The 26,770-nt window shown below is 37.5% G+C and overlaps 1 protein-coding gene and 1 long non-coding RNA gene across 2 annotated transcripts in view; one reads left to right on the forward strand and one right to left on the reverse strand.

Annotated features, from left to right (window-relative positions):
* The window catches only part of LOC307159833, a 272,209-nt gene extending 245,890 nt beyond the window's left edge, over nt 1-26,319 (reverse strand). Inside the window, exon 1 of the long non-coding RNA XR_013821453.1 lies at nt 26,308-26,319. This is a non-coding gene — a long non-coding RNA (uncharacterized lncRNA). The remainder of the gene's footprint in view (nt 1-26,307) is intronic.
* Nucleotides 7,001-26,770, forward strand: part of ptprq (protein tyrosine phosphatase receptor type Q) — a 34,053-nt gene continuing 14,283 nt past the window's right edge. Inside the window, exons 1-15 of the mRNA XM_079873470.1 lie at nt 7,001-7,171; nt 9,709-9,778; nt 10,870-11,069; nt 11,215-11,455; nt 12,147-12,275; nt 12,907-13,053; nt 14,919-15,079; nt 15,164-15,575; nt 16,005-16,166; nt 16,253-16,432; nt 16,819-16,926; nt 17,014-17,295; nt 18,228-18,509; nt 26,033-26,344; nt 26,475-26,750. Coding sequence (XP_079729596.1) covers nt 7,013-7,171; nt 9,709-9,778; nt 10,870-11,069; nt 11,215-11,455; nt 12,147-12,275; nt 12,907-13,053; nt 14,919-15,079; nt 15,164-15,575; nt 16,005-16,166; nt 16,253-16,432; nt 16,819-16,926; nt 17,014-17,295; nt 18,228-18,509; nt 26,033-26,344; nt 26,475-26,750 — 3,121 coding nt within the window. The 5' untranslated portion in view covers nt 7,001-7,012. The remainder of the gene's footprint in view (nt 7,172-9,708; nt 9,779-10,869; nt 11,070-11,214; nt 11,456-12,146; nt 12,276-12,906; nt 13,054-14,918; nt 15,080-15,163; nt 15,576-16,004; nt 16,167-16,252; nt 16,433-16,818; nt 16,927-17,013; nt 17,296-18,227; nt 18,510-26,032; nt 26,345-26,474; nt 26,751-26,770) is intronic.

Below are 26,770 nucleotides of genomic sequence, written 5' to 3' on the forward strand. Positions count from 1 at the left end.
TGAGTCGCTGAGTGAGTGAGTGAGTCGTTGAGTGAGTGAGTGGTTGAGTGAGTGAGTGAGTGGCTGAGTGAGTGAGTCGCTGAGTGAGTGAGTCGCTGAGTGAGTGAGTGGCTGAGTGAGTGAGTCGCTGAGTGAGTGAGTGAGTGAGTGAGGGAGTCGTTGAGTGTGAGTGAGTGAGTGAGTCGCTGAGTGAGTGAGTGGCTGAGTGAGTGAGTGAGTCGCTGAGTGAGTGATTGAGTGAGGGAGTGGGTCGCTGAGTGAGTCGTTGAGTGTGAGTGAATGAGTCAGTGAGTGGCTGAGTGAGTGAGTGAGTGAGTGAGTGAGTGAGTCGTTGAATGAGTGAGTTGCTGAGTGAGTGAGTTAGTGAGTCGTTGAGTGAGTGGCTGAGTGAGTGAGTGGCTGAGTGAGTGAGTGAGTCGCTGAGTGAGTGAGTGAGTCGTTGAGTGAGTGAGTGGCTGAGTGAGTGAGTGAGTGAGTGAGTGAGTGAGTGAGTGAGTCGTTGAGTGAGTGAGTGAGTCGCTGAGTGGTTGAGTGAGTGAGTGAGTGAGTGAGTCGTTGAGTGAGTGAGTGGCTGAGTGAGTGAGTGAGTGAGTCGTTGAGTGAGTGAGTCGTTGAGTGAGTGAGTCGCTGAGTGAGTGAGTGAGTGAGTGAGTGAGTCGCTGAGTGAGTGAGTGGCTGAGTGAGGGAGTGAGTCGCTGAGTGAGTGAGTGAGTGAGTCGTTGAGTGAGTGAGTGGCTGAGTGGCTGAGTGAGTGGTTGAGTGAGTGAGTGAGTGGCTGAGTGAGTGAGTGAGTGAGTGAGTGAGTCGTTGAGTGAGTGAGTCGCTGAGTGAGTGAGTGAGTGAGTGAGTGAGTGAGTGAGTGAGTGGCTGAGTGAGTGAGTGGCTGAGTGAGTGAGTGGCTGAGTGAGTGAGTCGCTGAGTGAGTGAGTGGCTGAGTGAGTGAGTGAGTCGCTGAGTGAGTGAGTGAGGGAGTCGTTGAGTGTGAGTGAGTGAGTGAGTGAGTCGCTGAGTGAGTGAGTGACTGAGTGAGTGAGTGAGTCGCTGAGTGAGTGAGTGGCTGAGTGAGGGAGTCCGTTGAGTGAGGGAGTGAGTCGCTGAGTGAGTCGTTGAGTGTGAGTGAATGAGTCAGTGAGTCGCTGAGTGAGTGAGTGAGTGAGTGGGTGGGTGAATTGGTGAGTGAGTCGGTAGGTGAGTGAGTGGGTGGGTGGGTGGGTGAGTGGGTGGGTAGGTGGGTGAGTGGGTGGGTGGGTGGGTGGGTAGGTGGGTGAGTGGGTGGGTGGGTAGGTGGGTGAGTGAGTCGGTGGGTGAGTGAGTGAAAATGAATCTAACCAAACCTGATTAAAATGAATGAAATTTAATTTAACCTTAAAGGGGGGGTGAAATGCTCATTTTCACTCAATCTCCTGTTAATCTTGAGTACCTATAGAGTAGTATTGCATCCTTCATATCTCCAAAAAGTCTTTAGTTTTATTATATTTATAAAAGAAAGATAGGCTGTACCGAGTCTTTCCGGAAAAAAACGAGCGGCTGGAGGCGGGCCCTGTGGGCGATCGCTAAAGCTGTGCTAACGCGCCGAGCTAGTAACAACACACAGAGACAATAGAAGCAGTTTTACTCACCGAACCTTTATCATTGTGACTGCTCGATCCTTAAGCATTAATAGACGATCTGCAAATCCGACGATCTGGGCTTTGTTTATAAAACAATCATCGTCGAAATGCAGGGAACAAACAGTCTACACAACTCCGTTTATGCTCAGGAAAAACAAACTCCATCCACTGGTGCCTTAACGCCGGGTTCTTTGGGAATCTGTGCAGGGTTGTCTTGCCCTGGCAACCAAAAACACACTTCTTTGGTGACATTGGCTTCCCAAAAGCCGGGCAGGGCGCTTTGATGGCGAACTGCTTTCGCTCTCTTGCTCTGGTCTACGAGTGCGCGCGCGCCCGCGATCTTACCGGAGAAGTGCCCTTAGGACCCATATAAGGAAATTCCGTTACATCTGACGTCACACATACCCATACTCGAAAAAAACTTTCCGAAACTTGTGACAAACCAGAAGGACAATTTTTGGCACAGAAATACTCCTTCAAACGTACAATTTAATTTTTGAAACTTTGTCCATGTTTAACATGGGAATCCAACTCTTTAACAGTGTAAAAAACTCAGTATGCATGAAATAGCATTTCACCCCCCCCCCCCCCCTTTAATTTAAACTAAAGTGAGCTGAATTGAATTTTTAGCATTTGTCTGTCTGTAAAATAAATACATGTATTTTTTTTTTTTTTTTTCAAAACCCAAATCTGTGTGTTTCAGTGCCTGCCAGTCCTGAAGGGTTGCGTGTGATCAACGTGTCACCTCGTGCTTTCTCTCTCCACTGGCTGGCATCACTTGGATGTGATAAGAACTACCTGATCCAAGTGCTTCCTGACCACGGCAATATTACCATCACCACCACAGAAGACAGCTACGTCCAGGTACACCCCCCCACACACACACACACACACACCCTGAGTCACTCACAGACCTCTCCCACAGCCGTATGCCAGGTGTCAGGTAGAAGAGTATCCGTGTCAGCTGGGCGGAGTGTGAGGAGGAAGGTTGGAGAACAAGGTAGAGAGTGAAAGAGAGAGAAGACCGTTAATAATAGGTTTAGCATTGGTGGTGGGACTAGTTTGTTTCTGATCATTCGCATACCAGTGGTTAGTTACCCATTCAGCAGCTATCTATTAGTGAGGGGCCATCATGCCATCCTGTCTGCCCCTGCTGGTTATCCTGTACTCGGGCCTCGGTAACGTTCAGGTAGGCATCAATTGCATATTTGCATTGCATGGGTTTTGCATTACATGACATGCATTAAATACTCAACATAGAAGGGTCTTCTGAATGCCATTCAGAAGTGTATTGAGAATTATTTTAAAAACCAATTCAGTTTGTGAAACTGAATTGATGTACCAAATACATTTGTTTTAAAAAGTAGAATTAAAATAGAATGTTGTAATCCTTGAAATTACAACTTACAAATATAATATATTCCATTATATTTAATAAATTAAACTTTAATATTTTGGTCATATTGGGAAAATAATGCTTTTCACATAATACTCCAATTTAGTAAATTACCCCTTTATGTTTCATTTCATTTTCTTTTTGTTGTAATTTGGATTCAAATTCCAATTGAATATCATGTGTTCAAATCATCAAATGATTTTCAGTGAAATTAATTGAATGAATTCAAATTAAAGTTCCAACTCAGGAACTTAAATGGAGACAATTTTGTAACATTTTGAAGTTTTCATCCCTGCAAAATAGATTTATTCTCATAAAAATTTGCTGAACTCTTACACATACACACACACACACACACACACACACACACACACACACACACACACATACACTTTGGTCTGTTTGAGTGTGATGGTGAGACGCTACACGACCTTGGAGGAATTCTTAAACTGGCTTGTGTTTCTTAGAATTAAGAAATACGACAATTCTTCCACACAAAGACTTGAGTGTGTGATAAATATCACTGAACACTGACTCGTCTTCCTTGTGCGGAACTGTATATTTGTAAAGGATTTCCATTTGACATTTTATGCATTAATTTCTAGAGCATTCATAATTGAACATCATAATAACATTTCTGATAAAAGTTGCCATCAACAATTAAAAGTTTCGCTTAAAACCCGTATGCTTCATTTTCTGCATCATTTATATTTTCTTTACTATTTATATTTTCCCCTGTGTGAACTTGAAAGTAACTTGCTTTAGGGTTTTAGGAGTTAGTTAAATTGCAAAATGGCTCAGAAGAGTGAAATTAGTTCTAAGAAAAGCTCTTGCAACATTTCTAAGCAAATATATTGGTAGATATTTTATTTATTTGCAGTGAAATTCATAGAAGTGTGGTTTATATTTATACATATATATACATAAACGTTATGTAACGCAGGGATTCGATTTTACCATGTTATCTTGTTTTACTGGTGTTGTCAGGCCATTTTATCCTCACATCTGATAAGACTATTGTCTTTCTGGAACAAGTGGTGTGACATCACGTATGGTAACTTAGCCTGCCGCTGTTTCATTACTCAACAAACTTTGTGTTTGTGAACATGTGACAGAAGACCACAAAAGATGCTTTTTAATATATGATTTATATGAACAAATGATTTCTGGTGAAATTATTGCTAGTAATGGCTCAAGAAGATTCGCTTGCAAAAAGTGTGTTTGTGTGTCTGTTTGTGGGAGTGTCTGAGGTGCATGGATTATTGATGATGTCTATACAGTAGATGTACAAAATTCCTTGTGTTTTTGAGGGTGGTTTGATGCATGATGGTGTTTTGGAGTAATAATGCGATGTGTTTGATTTATGCAAGTCATTGTCTTCAGTCTGAAATTCATATATCTGATCGCATTCAAATTGTGATTTGTTTAGTATCTAGTGCTGACTTTTTGGTTTTACCTGAGGTTTATTTTATAGCATGTTATGCTTCAGTTTTCTCAGAAGAGACATGACTCAGCAATATGTTGTGAGATATTACTACGCTTTATGCACTGAAAATGAGCCTTTACTGACTATATTATTTTAAAAATTGTACACCATTCAGTAATGTAAAATGCAATAACTAAATCAAAATAAGCACAGATTTTATTTCTCTATTAAATAGATTTTTTACAATCCTGAAATTTTAGGTGCAAAACAACACCAACAAAATAGGTAACTAGAAGACATAAGATGTTACCATTATAAAGGTCACTCTCAAAAACTGTTGACTTTTTGGCTTGAGTGAGTGAGTAGTTGAATAGTTCAAATTCCTAACATAAAAGGAATAATATATTCCTTTATACTAACATAATATACTGTGTACATATCATAAATATGTATTAAATGTCAAAATGTTATAATCTTTGTTATTTTAGTCTTTATTTTTTCCACACCTTTCATTTCCCTCTGATTTTAGGTAGAGGTTATGCGTAGGGTTACGTTTCAGGGTAGGGATTGTTGGACTGCGTTTACATAATTTCTAATGATTAATTTGACCCACAATTTCATGGTTAACCGCAGCTGCACAGACCCAAAATAAAAATATGTATGTATTTATGATGTTAGTTCCTCAACTACCCTCTGAGAGTATTTAAATTTACATTTATGCATTTGGCAGATACTTTTATCCAAAGGAATGCACATTACGTTAAATGCATACATTTTTATCAGTTCAAGAATGTTAATATTGCTGGGAATCGAACGCATGATTTTTGTGTTGCTACAGTAGCACCATGCTCTACTGTTTGAGCTTTAGGAAAGCACACAAAAATGAAACAAAAACCATTTAAAAACAATTAAACAAATGGTTAAAAATAGTTGTTAAACACGTGTTTATTTTTGATGTAATGTGTGTGTGACTGTGATTGTATTGAATCCAATTAGTGTCAATTTGACCTGCAACATAAAAATTGGACCCAGATTTCGAACATAATACAAGGGAGGAAAAGCGCTAAACAACACAGTGTCTTTTATATTATCCAATATAAACAATGGTTATAGAAAATGTTATAGAATTGTCTTTTAAATATTGTATAAATATTAGGGCTGTCAAACGATTAATCGCGATTAATCGCATCCAAAATAAAAGTTTGTTTTTACATAATACATGTGTGTGTACGGTGTATAATTATTTTCTATATATAAATACACACACATGCATGTATATATTTCAGAAATATTTGCATGCATATACTGTGTATATATATTTATATTATATATAATTTATATTATATATAAATATTTTATATATAAATAACACATTTTTCTTAAATATATATGCATGTGTGTGTATTTATATATAGAAAATAATTATACTCCATACACACACATATATTATGTAAACACAAACTTTTATTTTGGATGCGATTAATCGCGATTAATCGTTTGACAGCCCTAATACTTTTTTTGTTTTGTTTTGTCAAGAACCGTATCTGTTACCATATTTGAGAATGACCCATATGTTCATTGTAGATGTAGATCTATGTTTGTCCTGTATATGTATTGTGTCTATTCTATGTTTTAGGCTCAAGTGTCCAGTGTAACCCCTGGAACATCATACACCATCACGGTCAATGCAGTGGCCTCGTCAGGGTTCAGCTCACCTGTCAGCCGAATACTTGTCACCACTATTGAGTCATGTAAGTCTGTGTGTTCCATTCTTAAACCACTATCTTCTTTTAATAAAAAATATGCCTTCCTTTCTTAATTTATGTGTATTTCCCCATAGTTCCTATATATTCCTCTAGACTACTTTATCAAGTGAAAACATTCTATTCAGTCAAACAAATGTTGTAAATAATGTCACACTAACAAAAATGCCCTAAATTATCCATATTAATGTAGAAAATGTAATAAAATAACATAAAAATGTAATAATGTAATGTACATGAATCCATATGGACTTTTTTTCCATTTGAAGTGTGTGTGTGTATGTGTGTACATTTATGTTTGCATAATTGATGCTGATTCCAGGCTTTGATAGGTCAGTATCATATTCCCGGGTCGCTGGTTTGCTCATCTCTATGAGAATGGCATTGGCGGGTCACGATTTCTGATGGCTTTATATTGTATTGTTATTCTCCTAAATGGCTGACACCTCCACAACAACTAGTTGTTAGCGAGCCAAGCACCTTCTGAAAGACCTCTACGTTTGATAATGACCTGGACGATACTATATCTTGGTTAGAGTAACAACATCCGTCCTGCTTCATTGCAGAAGATGAGGATAAAATGGCAACACAAATGACAATCAATTAAAAAAAAACGACATGAAAAAAATTACTGTAATTAACCAATTCGAATCAAGTAATCAATAAAGCTGTCATAAAAATAGGATAAAATATCAAATGCATCATAAGATTCTCAAGTTTTTTGTGTGTTTATATGTATGTGTATGTAGTACCTGCGGCGCCCTCTAAGCCAGAAGGTGAGCGGGTTGGTTCCAATGGAATCCTGCTGTCCTGGCGGATGCCGCTGCCCCTTGACCCCACAATTCACTCATTTGTCATCAAATACAAGGAGGTGTGTCCATATCCCGACCCTACCTTCACTGAGGTCACCAAGGGCCTGGACATCCCAGAAACTCTCCTGAACACACTCACCCCTGGAGCAACGTACAACATCAAGGTGCACGCTTGATCTTCACACATTTCAATAGTTATGAAAGCAAAAATTCACAAAGTCTAATTTAACCACGGCATAGATTTTCACATTATAGAATCAGAATATAGTGTATTTTAAACTGCTTAAAGAATGTACACAACACCATAATACAAAATGCACTTGTACTGCAGTTTTTTTTGTTTGTTTTTTGTAGGAACTGTAAAAAGTTGAAATAACAAATGACGCAGACTTGAAGAAAATACAAGTTCTCGGCCCGGCCGCAAATGTATTGTTCAGGAAAAACTATCAAATTAAAGTGTCAAAAATAATAGTTTGTTGTTAAAGCTCACCAAGAAACAGCAGACTTCAGTGGATAGTTTCTAAATGTCACAAAAATACATCCTCAAAATTACCTGGCAAGACTTCCTTAATGAAATTGCTTGTCACAGCCACATAAAGCTTGTGAACCATAGGAGCACACACACACAGAAAGGGACAAAAATACAAATGTTTTGATGAGCTGCTCAAAACTATATACAGTCGTGCTGTTATTGCATGTTTTTAATGCATGTTATTTTTTATTTAGTACTGTCCTGAATAAGATATTTAACATAAAAGATGTTTACATATAGTCCCATTCAAAAGTTTACATACCATACCCTTCAATCTTTATACTGTGTGTCATTACCTGGATGGTCCACAACAGTGTTTTTTTTTTTTTTTTTTTTTTTTTTTTTTTTGTGACGGTTGTTCTTGAGTCCCTTGTTTGTCCTGAGCAGTTAAACTGGCCAATGTTCTTCATAAATAAATCTAATTCTTCAGTTTTCCAGCATCTTTTGCATGTTTGAACCCTTTCCAGCAGAGACTGTGTATGATTTTGAGATCCATCTTTTCACACTGAGGACAATTGAGGGACTCAAACACAACTGTTAAAAAAGGTTCAAACATTCAATGATGCTCCAGAAGGAAACATGATGCATTAAGAGCTGGGGGTTGAAAACTTTTGACCAGGATGAAGATGTCCAAATTTTTCTTATTTTGTTTAAATATAAAAAAAAATCATTTAGTATTGTCCTTCAGAAGCAACAGAAGTGGTACAGTACTTGCATGTTTCCCGGAAGACAAATAAAGTACAATTTACCTTGATCCTCAAACTGAAAAAGTTTTCAACCCCCAGCTCTTAATGCATCGTGTTTCCTTCTGTCATTTTTATAAATTCATCAATTTGGACTATGTAAACATCTTTTATGTTACATATCTTATTCAGGACAGTACTAAATAAATAATAACATGCATTTTGTACGATACTTCTTATTTTGTTAAAATAATTAACATTTAGCAGATTCTGCAAGGTGTATGTAAACTTTTGAGCACGACTGTATATTGAAAGAATGTGCTACTTTATACCAGCAAGAATGTATTAAATTAATCAAAAGTGACATTAAAGATATTTATAATGTTACAAAATATTTCTGACAGAATATTTCATCAAAGAATTTTGTTTCCAGCAAAAGTATTTTCAACATTGATAATAAGAATCAGCATATTAGAAATATTTCTGAAGGAACATGTGACACTGAAGACCAGAGTAATATCTTTCAGAAACATTCAAATATCTTTCCGACACCAAACTTTGAATGGTAGTGTATATGATGCATAATAATGGCAAAAAAAAACAAAAAAAAAAATCACAAGAGGGTGATTTCCATGCAACTTAATGCTACAATTCTGATGGGACATCATGAGAAACTACCTTCCATACCATACACTCTACAAAGACTCCCAATGTCTAAACATCATGGGAAATTCTATAGATTTCCAATTCCTTTCAAACTCCAAAGAACTCCAGGCTTCTTATTGAAGAATGGCGCAATATCCCACAGTTCAAGTTCTGAATTTCACTATTCCCCGAAGAAACTGAAGCTCTTCTGAAGGCAAAAGTACAAGACCTGGGAATTAATACAATTATAGATGTTGCTACTGATATTATATCCAACCCATGTTTATCTGAAATGTTAGAGCCCCCTTTACTTCCCTTTTTAGTATTTTCCATTTATTTAATGTCTTTGTCGGGTAATGTTTTGTCACCTAATGAAACGGCAGCAAGCAAAAACTTTTCTGAAAATGGTTTTCATTAAACTGGTCCAGCTTTCAGCAGACACCACTGGATTAACTATCCATGGGAAAGTTGCCAGTGGCCTCTATTCCATTGATCTCACTCAATAATTTATCAACTGTGAATTATTCATGTCCTACAGAGAACTCTGGATCCACGAGGGATCTCTGTTTTCCCTCATTTGTCTCGTGAATTCATTGGCTGGGTACACCGTGAACTCTGAATTGACTCTCTAAGCTTTTGTGTGAGCGTGTGTTTGTATGTGTGACGGTCTTTGATGGATCTGTTGTCTGGAGTAGATCATCTTGCATTGGAATCTTCACTCACAGTGTCTTTATAACCACCTCTGCTAAGTCATGGTGATAAATCAACCAGATGTTCTTATACTGTGTGCAGTTTGAGTATATTGCTTTTTAAAAGCTTTTCTTCTGTCTTTTCTTTATAGGTTGCAGCAGTCAACAAAGCAGGAACTGGACCCTTTAGCCAATCTCTTTACTACAAAACAGCAGAGGCCCGTAAGCACTATCCATGTATTTCATATAAACTGTTTTCAAAACCCTAATGAGCTGCTTTACTGTCTAGAGAGGTAGCTACCATCAAAGGTGCAATATTGCATGAGCAATATTGTTAATGATCACACGTATAAAACACAATTGGCTCTCCTCATGTGAAGTGCATCGGAGTCTACTGTTAGCATTCTATTCATCACAGAATTCTGAAAGAAATGATTCACAGTTTCCACAAAAATATTAAGCAGCAAAAGCGGTTTTCAACATTGATAATAAGACCTGTTTCTTGAGCAGCAAATGAGCATATTAGAATGATTTCTGAAGGATCATGTGACACGGAAGACTGGAGAAATGATGCTGAATAAATCACAGGAATAAATTACATTTTATATTAAAATAGAAAATTTTGGAAGTTTGTTTCCGTCACAGAATAAAAAATAAATAAAAAAGGTAATTGCGACACATTTCTGACATTTCTGTTTAAATCTCGCAATTCTGACTTTTTGACTCAGAATTGATTGATATAAAGTCGCAATTGTGTGTTAAGTCAAAATTGTGAGAATCTCAATGACTTGCGAAATATAAACTCGCAATTGCGAGAAAAGTCAGAATTGCAAGTTTATATCTCACAATTCTGACTTTATAACACGAGTTCTATAAATTCTGAGTTTATATCTAGCAATTCTGACATTATACCTTGCGATTCTAACTTTATATCTCGCAATTCTGTAAAAGTAAACTCGCAATTGTGAGTTAAAAAGTCGCAATTATCTTTTAAAAATGTTTTATTCTGTGGCGGAAACCAGCTTCCATAGAAAATAGCTCTTTTAAATTGTAATAATAATATTTCAAAATATTACTGTTTACTGAATTTTTGAGCATTGACCAGCATAAAAGACTACTTTCAAAAACATTAAAAAATTATACTGAACCCTAGCATAATTTTGCTACCTAGAGTGTGAATACTGATGACTTAGTGGGCAGCTCACTGGGTTTTAAACAAATGTGTAGAATTCATTCAATTTGAACAGATATTTTCATTCTGCTTGTTTAGAGTATGTATATGTTTTAATCCATGTGTTTATGTTCAATCTCAGCCCCTGGTCTGGTGTCAAACCTCACAGCGTTTGCTGATGATCACACATCAGTGGTAGTGACATGGTTTCTCCCCGTACGTATCAATGGCCTTATCGCTAAGTTCGCAGTGAAAGTCAAACATGCCCGAACAAGCCAGATCGTCCGCACGCTGGAGCTCAATGCAGAGGACATCATGAACGGAGCTCTGCCTCACTGCAACGTAAGTCTTTGCTTGTATTAATGTTTATTTGAAGTGATACAAGACAGCTGAACCAAATTCAAAACACCTTAGAGGTATATGCACTGATCTAGCAATTTTTTTGCAATTAGTTTCGGTTGTTTATGTGTGTTTTTGTGTCTCCTAGGATGCAGCAGACATCTTATCTCGTGGAACTCCAAGCCCGTCCGAGTCTTCCCAGTTGACGTCTGCTGCGCTGCCCTCTGTTACACTCTCAGCCGTTCCCCCCGCCTCCTTCTGGAGCATTCCAATCAGTGTAAAGATTGATGAGCTCCGCCCCTACACACCTTATGTGTTTGAAGTCTCCGCCTTCACCAGTGAAGGGGAGGGACAGATTGCCAGCACTATGGTCCGCATGCCAGAGGCTGGTATGCTATCACACACACTTTATTCTTATATATATATGTAATATGTATATATATATATATATATATGTGTAATATATATGTAATATGTAATATATATATTACTGTTTAAAGTAGAAATCAATGCTTCTATTCAGCAATGATGCATGAAGTTGATCAAAAGTAAAAGCATTTATATTGGTATAAAAGATTTCTATTTCAATGCTGTTCTTTCTATTCATCAGAATCCTGAAAAATCTTATCACGTTTTCCACAAAAATGTCAAGCAGCACAAATGTTTCCAATCTATATTGCATCATAAATTATTATAAAATCTATAGTTTTTACATTGTAATAATATTTCACAATATTACTGATTTTATGGCATTTTTGATCAAATAAATGCAGATTCAGAGATTTCTTTCAAATATATCAAAGAAATCCTACCGACCCCAAATGTTAATCAAAATTAAGTCTATTTACTTGCTGATGTTTTTTATATAATAATATATGAATATATTTTCTATAATAATACATGAATACATTTTATATAATAATCCATTATGGAAATACTTGATAATACAGAAGCTAAATTGTATTGCAAATTCTGTTTTATGTTGTCTTCTTGTTCAAATAATCGCAATTTCCACAATTATATATAATCTCAAGTTTCTGTAACAAATCAAAAATGTAAAGACAAAAATGTGTGTTGCAGCCCCTGAAGACCCGCCGCAAAACGTAGTTTTAAGAAACATCACTTCTAAATCTCTGTCTCTAACTTGGGACCCACCAAAGATCACCACAGGACGATTCAGTTATGTCATCCAGCTCCACAGCTCTGAAGGTAACACTTTCTGACACCCCATGACCATCAAACCAATGTCTTTAAATGGTAAAGGGATAAAGGGATAGTTCACCCAAAAATTTAAATTAGCCCATGATTTACTCACCCTCAAGTCATCCTAGGTGTATATGACATTCTTCTTTCAGAAGTGTACAATCGGAGTTATTTAAAAAAAAAAAAAATGTCCTGGCACTTCCAAACTTTATAATAGCAGTGAATGGCTGTTTCTGTTTTGAAGTCCATAAAAGTGCATCTATCCATCATAAAAGTGCTCCACACAGCACTTTTATGATGGATAGATGCACTTTTATGATGGATAGATGCACTTTTATGGACAGCCATTCACTGCCATTATAAAGCTTGGAAGAGCCAGGACATGTTTTAATATAACTCTGATTGAATTCGTCTGAAAGAAGGATGACTTGAGGGTGAGTAAATCATGGGCTAATTTTCATTTTTGGGTGAACTATCCCTTTAATACTGTACTATCAGACAGACACCACACACAAGCCCTTATCCTAAACCAGCTGGATGGACTTGCATTTAGCACACATGCTCCAGACTACTTAGTTCAAAGCACATTCTCTCATTGTTTGTATGTTAATGTGGTGCATGTATATGTGTATTTCAGGGATTATTAGTGAGAACAGCACAATCGATCAAGGGTTTATTTACACTGGACTGACTCCATACACACAATACTACATCCATGTGATGGCCAAATCCTCAGGGGCCACAGGACCGGCAGCAGTGGTCAACATTACAACAAACGCAGAAGGTAAACACACAAACACACATGTTCTGTTTTCATGTTTTATGGAGGCTTTCCATATACATAATGATTTTAATACTGTGCAAACTGTATATGCTATCCTCCTACACTAATCCTATCATCACAGAAAACTTTCTGCATTTTTACATTTTCAAAAAACATCACTTAGTATGATTTATAAGTTGTTTTCCTCATGGGGACCAAAAAATGTTACCACAAGGATTTCAGATACTGCCATCTTGGTGAGGACATCTTGTCCCCATAATATAGGGTTTACCTGGCAACCCACCCACACACACACACATGCGCGCGGCTTACCAGGACATCAGACTTACTCTTACCCAAATCCAAACCGCTATAAGAGAACATTTTTGCTTTTTTATGTGCAAGTAGTTTATGTGTAAATTTAGTTTAATTTTGTTTTCCAGTTTAGTATGTTTTTTTCAGATTTAGTCAACTTATGGGAACAACAAATTGTTTCTGTACTATAGATGATAATAGATTTACAGATCTTACATGATGTCTTACATAGGTTTTTGTATGTCACAGTTGATGATTTAAACCTTTATTATATAATTATACATTATACATTAATAAATATACATTATATAATATTAGATAAAGAGAACCTGAGTGAACAAAGTATATAACTGAACTGATTTTGTTCAAAAACGACTGTCAAAATATTACTGTCAAGTTAAACGGAACCAACTTTCCCTTTGTGAAAATATTTTTACTGGAGTAATGGCTGCTGAAAATTGAGCTTTGCCATTATAAATTAACTAGTATTTGAATAGATTTTATAATAATTTAAGTTATAATAATATTTCACAATATCACTTTTGATCAAATAAATGCAGCCTTGGTCAGCATAAGAGACTTCTTTCAAAAACATAAAAACCGTTTAAATGGTAATCAAAATTAAGTCTATGCATTACCTAGATAAACCCTTTTTAGCTGTACTGACTGCAACTTAAATAAGCATTAAATCACTTTAGATTCTGCTGATGTGGAACTGCTTTTGTTTTTTCTCCCAATTTTCTTACTGCATGACCTAGCTATACTTTAGCTGTGATTTATGGATGAATTGCCACAAATTCATCTAAATTCATGTATTTTCCACTACAGTGGAGAATTAATGGTTCCTTCAGATGTGGCATTCAGGTTTTCATGACATAACCTCCATTTTGATTGATTGTTGGTGTCGTATTTTCTCAAACTGTGTTTGTGTATGCTTGAAGGAGGCATATTGGGTGCCATTTTGACCAAAGCAATTCCATTTTTTGACTCATCTGTATGGAGATTAGAGAACATACTCTCAAAAGGCTCGGGGAATGTGTACGTGTTTGTGACTTCTGTAAGTGTTCATACTTGGGGGTCAAAATAAGTGAGAGTTATAAATGAGGTTTATATTTAGCTGGTCTGGTTATAATTAAGTCTGTCTGAAATCAGCTATCTCTAATTATACCTTTAATTGGGTTAATTTAGCTGGAGGAAATGACTTTTTCACTCAGAGCCAGTTGTTGCTGCATAGCTGAATGCTCATTAAATGCATGGAAAAACAAGAAAGGTTATTTGTTCACTTAGGGTTGCTTTTATCTAAAATTAGATTTTGGTCGAAAGCCTCAAAGCATCCAATGCCGAAAATGTGTGATAAATAAAGGGCTGCATTTTTCTCAGGAATGAATTGTACAATTGGGAAAATTTATCATTTATTGGGAAAAAAATGGCTCTTAATTTTATTTTAAAGGATTTTTAAAGTAATTTTAAGTTATATTGCGACCCCCTCGGACTTTGCTGAGGGTCTTGGCTAAGTATACTGCAAGGTGTGTTAATAACTGTTTGTGTGTGTGCATTTATTTCCATGTTAGCCCCGAGTGCGGTGTCTCATCTGACAGCAGAGGCTGTGGACTCTACGTCGGTTCGTCTGTCCTGGAGATCCCCGAGCCAACCAAACGGCTTGATAAGCCACTATCGGATTCTAGTGCTGTACCGTACTATGCTTGTACAGGACATCACCCTAAGAGGACAGGTAAAACAATAAATTACACAAGCATGCACACACTCACTGCATTTTGTTTGGTTTAGCTTCACTGATTTTATGTTGTTGTTACAGAACGCTGTCTCTCGACGACTTCGTCGCAGTGCAAGGTCACTTGACATCACCACAGAATCTGCATTCACTCTCGCCTCACATGGAACATTTCTCACTTTGGGTCGCGGTTTTACCAACACTGACTCGGAACTGACCTCTGACCTTCCTTTGACCCCAAGCACCCCCCACACGCCTCCACCCTGGCTCACAGTCACCAACGACAGAACCAATGCATCTGTTCAGGCTGAGACTGAGGCTGTAACCGAGGACCCTTTGACTGAACTTTCACCTCTCACTCTTGGCACTGACCAACCGTCATTGGTTAACTTAAGCCCCTCCCAGCCCCATCGCGTCACTAGGGCGGTGGCCACAGATTACACCCAGCAGCAGACGAACCTCCCAACAAGAGCTGCCACTACCATTGGAATAGAAGGTAAATAACTCCTCCCACTGACTTCACCCACTATGACCTCACTCACATTTCAAGGTTTTTGCGATTTGGCTATTAACAGGACTGTTTAAAGCACAATTATAATAACAACTCATAATTTCCGTAAGTAAAGATACAGATAAAATCCCCATGCATAAAGTTTTTTCAGCAATGTGAATAAACCTTTCAAGACAGACCTACTGTGTTAATGTAGTCACTGTTGCCATAAAAATAGATATTGGTCAAAAGATACCGAAACAAGTATTTTACTATTTTTATATAAATGTAAATATTTTTTAACTCTTTATTGAAGACTTTTTTAAATCACAATGGAGAAAATGAATGGGAAATTAAAAATCATGGGCACTAAAAGGTGGGTAGTCATTGTGTTTTCTGATTGGTTGTGCCTGTGTGCTGTTTTTTGATTGACAGTTCTACCAGCCATTGAGGAGACAGCAGACCTGTCGTCTGATCACATCATGTATGTGGTTAGAAGACTGAGCCCTTTCACAGAGTACACATTTAACGTGTCGGCGAAAAACATCATTGGTGACGGACCTTCCGCACAAGTAACAGTGAAAACAACTGAACAGGGTAAAATAACTTAAGACCACTGAGTAGAATTACAGTTGTTATAATATACTGCCACTGTATAAAGTAACCCCAGTGTTTTCCCACAGTGCCAAGCTCTGTTCAGAATGTGTCCTATCAGAATCTTACCTCCACCTCTATCCGTGTTACCTGGGAGCCGCCCCTCAACCCCAACGGCAAGATAACGCACTACGCTGTGTATATACAAAATCTCCTCACAAACCAGGAATTACGACAGATGACAGACAACACCACTGCAGTGCTCACAGGTAAAACATGAATTCATTTTTTGTTCATCAAAGAATCCTGGAAAAAAAAGCAGCACAATTGTTTTCAAAATTGAAAATAATAAAATGTTTCTTGAGCAGTAAACCAGCATATTAGAATGATTTCTGAAGGATCATGTGACACTGAAGACTGGAATAATGATGCTAAAAATCACAGGACTAAATTGCATTTTAGAATATATTCAAATAGAATACAGTTTTTAGATATTGTAATAATATTTTACAGTATTTCAGTTTTCCTGTAGTTTGGTCAAATAAATGCATCCCTGGTGAGCAAAAGATATATTTAAGACATTTCTAAGAGTGACCCAAGCGTTTAAATAGTTTTTGAGGCCAGTGTATGACACTATTTATGGTCATATCCACAGGTCTGGACAAGTACAGCAGTTATAAGGTGCGTGTGGCGGCGTCTACAGCCGTGGGGGAAAGCCCCATGACCGATGAAGACTACATCTTCGTTGTGACACTAGAGGATGGTATTGAGACAATTATTTTTCATACACATGCAAAAGTGCTCTTACACACACTTGAGATCTCTCAGTATGCCTCTATCTGTCTTTTAGAGCCGGATTCACCCCCACGGGATCTGGTCGTAGTGAAAACCACCTCCTCCACCTCTACTCTCTCCTGGTCTCCTCCAGAGAAGCCCAACGGCATCATCCGCCTGTATGAGGTCTCCTACACAAACGGCACATACAGCAACACCGTCAACAGCACATCACTCAGCGCCACACTGCACTACCTGAAGCCGTACACACACTACAATGTGACTGTCCGTGCGTTTACGCTGCATGGACACGGGAACCAGATTTCTGATACTCTACAGATGTTGTCCGGGGAGGATGGTGAGTCATTGTTCGTGTTCGTATTTAATTGGAAAAACTAGAAGAAACATAAAACTTTAATCTCATCCTGAAATCCCACAATCTTTCCCTTTCAAAAGGTTCCTACAATTGTCGGTATGCCAGTTGCTATTCACTCTTTGCGTCTCTACTCAGTTTGCATGAGGGTGAATGTAAATCATCATCTCTCATAAATGAAGATGAATGACGTTCGCTGCTTTGTTGCAGCAAGTTGCTGTATGTACACTGTCATTCAAAAGTTTCTGGTCATTAAGACTTTTTTTCTGTTAAAGAAATTAATACTTTAGTTCAGCAAGAATACATTAAATTTATCAAAAGTGAGTATAAAGAAATTTTTATTTAAAATAAATGCTTTTAAACTTTCTGTTTATCAGAGAATCCTGGAAAAAAATTATCACGGTTTCCACTAAAATATTAAGCAGCACAACTGTTTTCAGCATTGATAATAATAAGAAATCTTTCTTGAGCACCAAATCAGAATATTAGAATGATTTCTGAAGGATCATGTGACACTGAAGACTGGAGACGTTATGCTAAATATTTAGCTTTGCACCACAGGTATAAATTACATTTTAATTTGTTATAACATGTAATGTAATAACATTTCACAATATTACTGATTTTACTGTATTTTTGATCAAATCAACGCAGGCTTGATGATCTTAAGAGACTTTATACATAAAGCATACAGTCACATTGCATACGTGTGATCGCAGTTCAATTCTGGCTCCCATCATTGGTCGACCCCATTCATCCCCCATTCCTTAGTAAACAAAAAAGCCCACTTGCAAGAGGTTCTATTGAATATCAGAAATTTGCAGGCTGAATTATATTTCAGACACAATATGGCCAGCTTATTTATTTATCTGTTGTGTAACATTTGCACGAGTGCTGACTTTTCTTGTTTGTTGCAGTGCCTGGCAGCCCACCTTATGATTTGACCTATGAGAGCATCGGATCCAGCGAGGTGAACGTGTCGTGGGTGCCACCGCTTCTCGCAAACGGCATCATCTTGTTCTACAACGTGGAATACTGGAACGCCACACACAGTCTGAACCAAACCACACATGTGCCTTATGTTGTCCTGTCCAACCTGCGGAAGTATGCGCGCTACCGCATCAGCGTGCAGGCTGCCACACAGGTCGGCATGGGTAACCACACGAGCGAGATCCTGAACATCACCACACTGGAGGACGGTGAGTGTTTGTTTTTAACCAACAGACCCTGTTGTGTTTAATTAAGATATTCTTCCTTTTTAGTGTCAGTGAATATGTCTGGATCTGGCGAAAGTATCTGGGTCACATGTAAACATTTCTCCTCTTTACAGCTTTTCGGTGGACGGAAATGGGAGTGTGTTTAACTATTTTTATTTCTCCCAAATACATTTCTGACAGCACTCGGGAGTGTTATGGATCAATTTTGTCTTTAAAGCAGGTTAATCTTTCTGCCTCAGGAGTCAGAGGAGCTTACCAACAATGTTTTTGTTTGTTTATCTGTGTTTGGTTGGTTATTTGTTCCATTATCAGTTGTCAAGATGGACACATGCGGATAATGCACATGGCATGGGAGACAATGTCTTACATTTACTAACCCCAATCACTATCATGTTTGAGAGTAAAGTAATTTTCCTCGGTTTTGAGTCTATAATAGCTGTTTTTCCTAAACGGCAGTACCCAGTTCCCCTCCAAAATTCCTAATCGCCAGGAAATTGTCAGATACTGAGGTAGAGTTGTCCTGGAAACCTCCTGTGGAGGCCAACTCTGAGATTTTATACTACATAGTGAGAGTGTGGTAAGTCCAGATGATTTAAAATCATATTTTACCATAGACCAGACTGCAGTCATACTAGATTGAAACTGACATGTATGTTTGTTTATTAGGAATCTGAGCTCTGAATTTGTGGCCAATGTGACGAATACGTCAGTGGTGGTGAGTGTGGAGGAGCCGGGCCGGTATAATGCCTCCGTTAGCAGCTGGACTCGACTCGGAGACGGAGGGATACTGATTTACATCACGTTCAATACTGTAGAATCAGGTGAACACAAACACGTTCTGCTCCAAACAACCTAGACAACACTTTTAGATATCGTAAGCATATTTATAATGTGAAGAGTGCTGCTTTGTGCTTATATGCCAAATGTTTGCCCAAAATCTAAGGCTGCATCACAAGTATCATTGAATAAACTTGTGGGGAAACAAATATTGGAGATGAGGGAAACATCAGATTTAAATTTGAAAGTGTGGAGTCAGTAAGATTTTTTTATTTATTTAAGAAATTAACACTTTTAATCAGCAATGCATTTAACTGATCAAAACTGATATTTTTACATTGTAACAAAATATTTCTATTTTTAAAAAATATATATTTTCTTTTCACAAAACAATTAAACCGCACAACTGTTTTCAGAATTGATATTAATAATAGATATTGATGACTGCTGAAAATTCAGCTTTGCCATCACAGGAATAAAGTACTTTTTAAAATATATTCAAATATGCAAATTATATTCAAATAGAAAAGAAAGTTACTTGATCAAATGATAAAATAAATGCTGCATAAGAGAGTTCTTCCAAAAAACATTTGAACATTTTACAGACCCTGAACTTTTGTACGGTAGTGTTTATTCTGCACTAAAAGCATTGATAGAAAATAGAGCAACATTTAACTTGTTTCAGGGCATGTCAGTTCGGTCACTTGTAAGGTTTAGTTTCAGTTAGAATGCTGCTCTAGAAGGTAGTTAGAGAGTGAGGCAGCTCACTAGGTTTGAAAATGATTCATAATACATAATAATAGCATGAAACAGCATTGCCCCTGTATTCATAATGTTAAATTCTTTTTCTGTTTTGCAGCCCCATCTGACCCTCCACAGAATGTATTATACACACTCCTTACGACCACTACAGTGCTTCTCAGCTGGAGTCCTCCAAATGAACCCAACGGCATCATCCAATACTACACTATCTACTACACAGACAATTATACAGAGTATACACAGGTATATGCTCTCACACAGATGTGTATTGATCTTTTTGGAGACACTAAATAATATGTCATATCAAGGTACACCTTGATAATGTGACAAGCTATTAAAATGACTTTAAAATAAATCCTATAAGTATTTTTGATGGTCTGTAGCACTGGGTAGCTCCGCCTACAGTTAAATCTAATTTAATACAGCTATGTAGTAAGTGACATATAGTGTAAAGTTTGTGGTTGCTTTTTTAATATATATAAAAAAAAAAAAAAAACTCTTATGTTTACCAAAAGCTGCATTTATTAGATTGAAAATACAGTGAAAACGGCAATATTTTGAAATATTATTACAATAAAAAAAAAATGTAAAAAATGTAATTTATTCCTGTGATGTTGAGTTGGTGCTCAAGAAACATTTCTTATTAGTTGAAAATAGTTTCTTAATATTTTTGTGGAAACTGGAAACAATGATTTTTTTCAGGATTCTTTGATGAACAGAAAATTCAAAAGAACAGCATTTGAATTAGAAATATTTTGTAACATAAATGTCTTTTACTTTTTACTTCCTTGCTGACTCAGTATTTATTCATTGGTCATGGAACATTTTTTTCTGAAATGTTTTGGTTGGACGTTTGTCTGACGTTTTTTAAACGTTATTACTTGTTTCAGAATGTTCAGAGAACATTCAAAATTAACATTCAAAAGTTGTATTATACTTAAAAAAAATAAAATCTTTCTGACCCCAATTCCGCTCTGGAATAAAACAATTTAAAAGATAATTGTGACTTTTTATCTTACACTTCTGACTTATTTTCTCACAATTGCAAGTTTAAGGCTCAATCCCAATTCTATTTTATACCCCTTCGCCTACCCCTAACCCTTCGCCTACCCCTTACCCTTGACCCTTGAAACAGAGTTTCAAGGCATAGGGGTGAAAATATTCCCCATTTCATGTTTATCACAAACTTCCAAGATGCCGTCGTCAGCTGTAGTCTTGCGTGAGTTACAGCTATTTTTTTGCATTTTTCTTCTGAAGTTTGCAGAAAACAACGGAGATGACGATATCTTTGACGCCTATGCTGCGTTCACACCAAACGCGAATAGAGCGTCTGGCGCGAGTGATTTCAATGTTAAGACGCGTTTACGCGCGTCTGGAGGTCTTGCGGCGCGAATGAGGCGTTTAGCGTTTAGAATTCGCCTCATTCGCGCGTCCACTTCGCTTCAAACTTTTGCTTTTTACACACGTCATATTGTTAACGAACTTTAACGTTTTTTTTGCAACCGTTTCTTTGAAGAACATGACCATAAACACTAGATTGAATGTGATATAAAGAAAATGATTATTGGCAGTCATGTTGCCTCTGTAGCCGGTGTATGCAGGTACATTTCTCATACCCCTTCGTTTGAAGTGTGGTCCCGAAAAATCTTCGTTTCAAGGGCTATCTGGCCCTTCCCCTTACCCCTACCCCTCCAACCAAAAGAGAATCGAGACAGCCCTACCCCTTCACGGGAACGCGCAAGGGCCAAGGGGTGAATTGAGATTGAGCCTAAATCTCACAATTCTGACTTTATAACTTTATAGCAATTGCGAGAAAAAAAGTCTGAATTGTGAGAGAAAAAGCCGAGGTTACCTCGTTTACTTTTTATTCATGGTGGAAACAAGCTTCCATAGCTTAGCACACAGTGTATTCTAACCACAATATACTGTAGATATGAATTGTTTAGATATGAGTTAAGACATTATTTACTTCTAAGGTTGTTTTTCTTGTGTTGATCTCTTCACAAGATACAGAACATTTGCCAGGTTTTACTATCATGATTAGTTGTGCAGAAAAATGAAAGAAATAAGTAGCAAAATGTTCCATGTGTTTTGGAGATTTACCATTTATTCTTTGAAGTAGCTTAGACTGTAAAAAATACAATGAAATACATGAATATAATTATGGTAATCATCAATACAATCCCAGATAACAAAAATATGTTTTAAGAACGTTTTGCTAATGTTCATATTAAGTTGTGAAACATTTTTTCTTGGTCATGCGAATGTTAAGGTTACATTCCATTTAATCATTTGGCAAATTATGGGAACGTTACTTTTGAATGTTCTCTGAACATTCTGAAACTAGTAGTAACATTTAAAAAACTTTAGATGAATGTCCAACCAAAAAGTTTCAGAAAAAAGTTCCATGAACAATGCATCAATAATGTTTTTGTTCTAACGTTTTGTTCTAATGTTTTAAAGAACAGATAACTTTGAACAAACATTCTATTAAAGGTAGGGTAGGCAATTTCGGAGAGGCTAGCAGTAGCAAGCTAGCTTTGAAAGCATGAGATCCCACCCTCCCTTCAGAGCGTCTCCAAAGCCACGCCTCCTTCAAAACACATGAACGCGCAGGTCGCACACAGCCCGAGCAGATTCAGCGAAGTGTCATAAGAGACACCGTTAAGTTACCTCATGCATCAAAGCACATAACATTACAATAATAATGAGCGTAAACAACTTACAGAGCTCTAATTGTACCACCTGACTGCTGCAGATTCATTTCGGCATTGATCGTGTTTGACATAGAAACTCATAAATCCGAGTCTGAGGACGTGAACAGCTCCGGGTAGAATGTCACGGGTTTCCATCTCGTAATTACGGTTACACCTTGGCGAGAACTCAGCATAAGCTCATTGTTTTGGTTCAGGTGGAACTGTACAAATTGGCGGCTGTTTGTTGCGGTCTGTCTTCAACTCTATGTGAAGAGAGTTTAAATCAGAATAACAAAAAGTGTTTATGAAAAAAATTGCGTACCCTACCTTTAACGTTACTGGAAGAATGTTTGTTAATAACTTTGAGAGAACCTCGCAACAAAGTTCTCAGGATGTTCCCTGTTAGCTGGGATTCTATTATTATCTAATACCAGCATTTGTACCATGAAACCAGCACAGCACATTCTGTAAGGGTCGGGGATTCGATCTCCATAAGAATAGCTACATCAATTCAAAATCTCATAAACACATTTCAAACTCGCAATAAAATGCTGATGTCGTGCAGTGAATGAGCAGGTTCTCTTTCTCTCACTGTAGAGGGTTCCGGGTTCAGAGCAGTGGCTGGTGTTGTCTGATCTGATGGCTGGACAGGAGTACAGTGTATGGCTGAGTTCCAGCACTTCTGTTGGTGATGGGGGAGTGTTCAGCCCCCGTCTAAACTTCACCACATTAGAGGACGGTCAGTCTCCTCACACACTCAGGGGAGAAGTTCAGCTCTGCACCACTTTTCCAAATGATTATGCTCCAAAAAATCACACTGAAACTCATACACACACACACACATACACACAGCACATATTCAGCATGTCTTGTGAAAGGAGACAACTTCCTCCAAGCTGCAAACTTGGGATTGTTGAGCCCTCACCACGAGACTGAGTGTGTCTGATCTCAAAGCCTTTTATTTGATGGTCTCCAGACTATCCCAGCTTGCATTTCCTCTCACAGGATTTGTTGAAAAATAGAAAATAGCACATGCTGTTTTTGTTTCTGCAATGGCAAGTTTCTGGGTACATTATGTAGCATGTTATATTTGTCTTCAAAAATATTGTAAATGTGTCGATCTCAATGATCATAAATCTTCTTGTCCGAAAGCTTTCGGAGACTTTTTTTTGCTGAAGCCTCCTGCTTCATATGTTTGTCCTGAGAAAAAGAGCCCAGTAATTTCAAAAGAGATTTCAACAATGTCTCAATATGTGCTCAGATTTGCCAAAATCTACATTATAAACTCAATATGAACTTTCTCTTCAAGTTTTCCAAATTTAAGCAAATAATAAGAGTTGCTATACAGATATATACAAGTTTTTTAGCTGTATACTCTTGCTCTATGACAACAGTTGTCTATTTGGGGCCAGATTTACTAAACAGGGCAAATTAGCATGAGAGCACAATTCCATAAAAGCGCAGATGGGAGTGAAAAGTTCTTAAAATTAAAGAACACAGAAGCAGCCGGATCATTTCCATAATGACCAACACAATCTACCAAGAGCAGTGCAAATTAGCGTCTGGTGACATGCTTTTTTTGGGCGGTAAATAATGGTGCAATATCATTAAATTGACTAGCTCAAACCTTATTAAATCACCTTGCATGATTAATTTAAATACACTCCTCCCATAAATTTTGCGTCTGAAAGGGAAACTCCTACAAATGCATATGCAATAAGCTGCAAAAATAACCCTGTCCACGCCTTCACAGTGCTAATTTTTCACAGCGTGTCTTTAATAAATCATGACAGTAGTTTTTTTATCGTCAAAAGAGGGTTTACGCTGGCGCAAGCTGTTTGTAAATCTTGCCCTTTATATCCTGTTAGAAGAAACATTAAGTTGATACTTAACTGAGAACTCCATTAGGTCTCCTGAACTATGAAAGAGCAACATTTGAGCATTAAAATGTCCCCCTGCGATACTTAGCAAGTGAATATGTTGACCTAATTTCAATATCTATATGTCAAGGATTTGTGTACGAATCATAATGAATGGTTTTTGTGTGATTTTGGGAAAAATGGTGCAGAGGTGACCTTTTGAAATAGATAAAGGTTTTCTCCCCTGGTGTCTGAGATTTTGAAAGTGTTCTATATGAATAAATGATGCTATGGTCCTGTTTGGTTCTTTGTGAGTGATTGCATCTGATTGGTTTGCAGTTACTGGAGAATCACCCAGCTTCAGCGGCTCAGTACAGCCCAAAGCAATATCTCGGACACAGAACATGCTCCAAAAGGATTTTCCTACTAACATAACTTGTCTGTCTTTCTCTGATTCTTTCTTCTTTCCTATATTTGTGATCTTTCACCTTGACTCTGAATTTTGCAGGTGCCGCGCAGGAGTTTATTTACCATTTTTAATTTCCACAGACTTACAGATGTGTGTAATGTGAATGCTGAAATTTATGTGTATTTGTGTGTTGTATGCATTCTTGTGTACAGTATGAATATTTTAATCTCTGGGTTTAAGATAAGAATATTTATTCTCACTGCTTTTGTGATTAGATGTTGCAGCGTGTCATTTATTTCTTATATATAGAAATAAATTTCTATATTTCTTTATAAATTAGTTTAACTGTCATGTCTATGTAAAATTGATCATTTATATAATTACAATGTATTTATTTATTAATTTATTAATTATTGTTGTTGTTGTTTTTAGGACTTTTATGAGTTTTGAGCTTTTGTGGCACTATTTTCTTTACAATTAAGCTCATTCTCATCCCCAAATTTTTCATTACTGCAATGCAAAAATCACCCTTGAATATCATCTTTAAATTAATCAATTACATTTTTATTTTACAAATGAACAATTTAAATACCAATTTAATTCGTTATCATTGTTTTTTTGCAGTAATGAGACTCTTTTCACATTTCAGTAGGCTATTGAGATTTGGAGAGGAAAATGTGCTTAATCGTGATGAGTGTAACGGTGAAAAACCTCTTAACGGTCCTTTAATATGCTTAGTTTTCATGTAAAATATATTTTTTTTCTTTTGAGGTGAAATATGTCCTAACATTGGCAGATTTCATGAGATGAACCCTTATTTTGTCACAAAGACATGTTTCACATTAGATTAGGGAACAAAGCCTCATTCCATTTCTTGATTCCACATTGAAACAGCATCTTTTGTTTGGACTGCAATGATTTGTTCCCCATTCTAAAGTGTAACTGTTGGCCATTCATCACATATATTAATTGTATGTCTTCCACCCCCTTCCCCTGCTGCAGTGCCGAGTGGTCCGGTCGGCAACCTCACCGCTACGATCTATAGCTCTACGGCTGTAGTGATCAGCTGGGACCCTCCTCTAGAGCCCAACGGCAGAGTCTTCTACCAGCTGAGCTTGCAAGAGGCGGGAACGACCCACCCGTCCATCAACCGCACGGTCAACATCACCATCTCCAAGACGACCACAGACACCATCTACCTCTTCACCAAGCTCAGGAAGTATTTTCCCTACATCATAAAAGTCACCCCAGCAACCGGTGCGGGATCAGCTGTAAACCACACTGCAACCCTCCAACTTCGAACAGATGAAGACGGTGCTCATCATTTGCTGTATTTTACATGCACATGTATATAAAGCATGAGGGTTACTTACTGATTGTAAACTCATGATTGTGTTTTTGTGTATACTCATGATTGTGTCTTTGTGTGTCTGTGTTCTGACAGTCCCAAGTTCTCCTCCACTGCCTGGAGCTAGTAGAAATCTCTCCAGCACCTCCATCCATGTGTCGTGGTTCCCTCCAGTGGAGGCCAATGGCGAGATTATAGATTACACTGTAGTTTTACAGGGTCCTGGGGCCGTCAACAGAACCTACACCTCTGAAACGCACCTAATTCTCTCAGAACTCACTCCATTTTCAACTTACAATCTCTCCATCGCTGCGGTTACTCGCCAAGGTGTCGGCCCCTCCGTGATTATTCCACTACATACTGATGAAGCAGGTCAGAGCCATATATTTATT

The sequence above is a fragment of the Squalius cephalus genome (assembly GCF_949319135.1).
Source record: "Squalius cephalus genome assembly, chromosome: 6".
In the NCBI taxonomy this organism is placed as follows: domain Eukaryota; kingdom Metazoa; phylum Chordata; class Actinopteri; order Cypriniformes; family Leuciscidae; genus Squalius; species Squalius cephalus.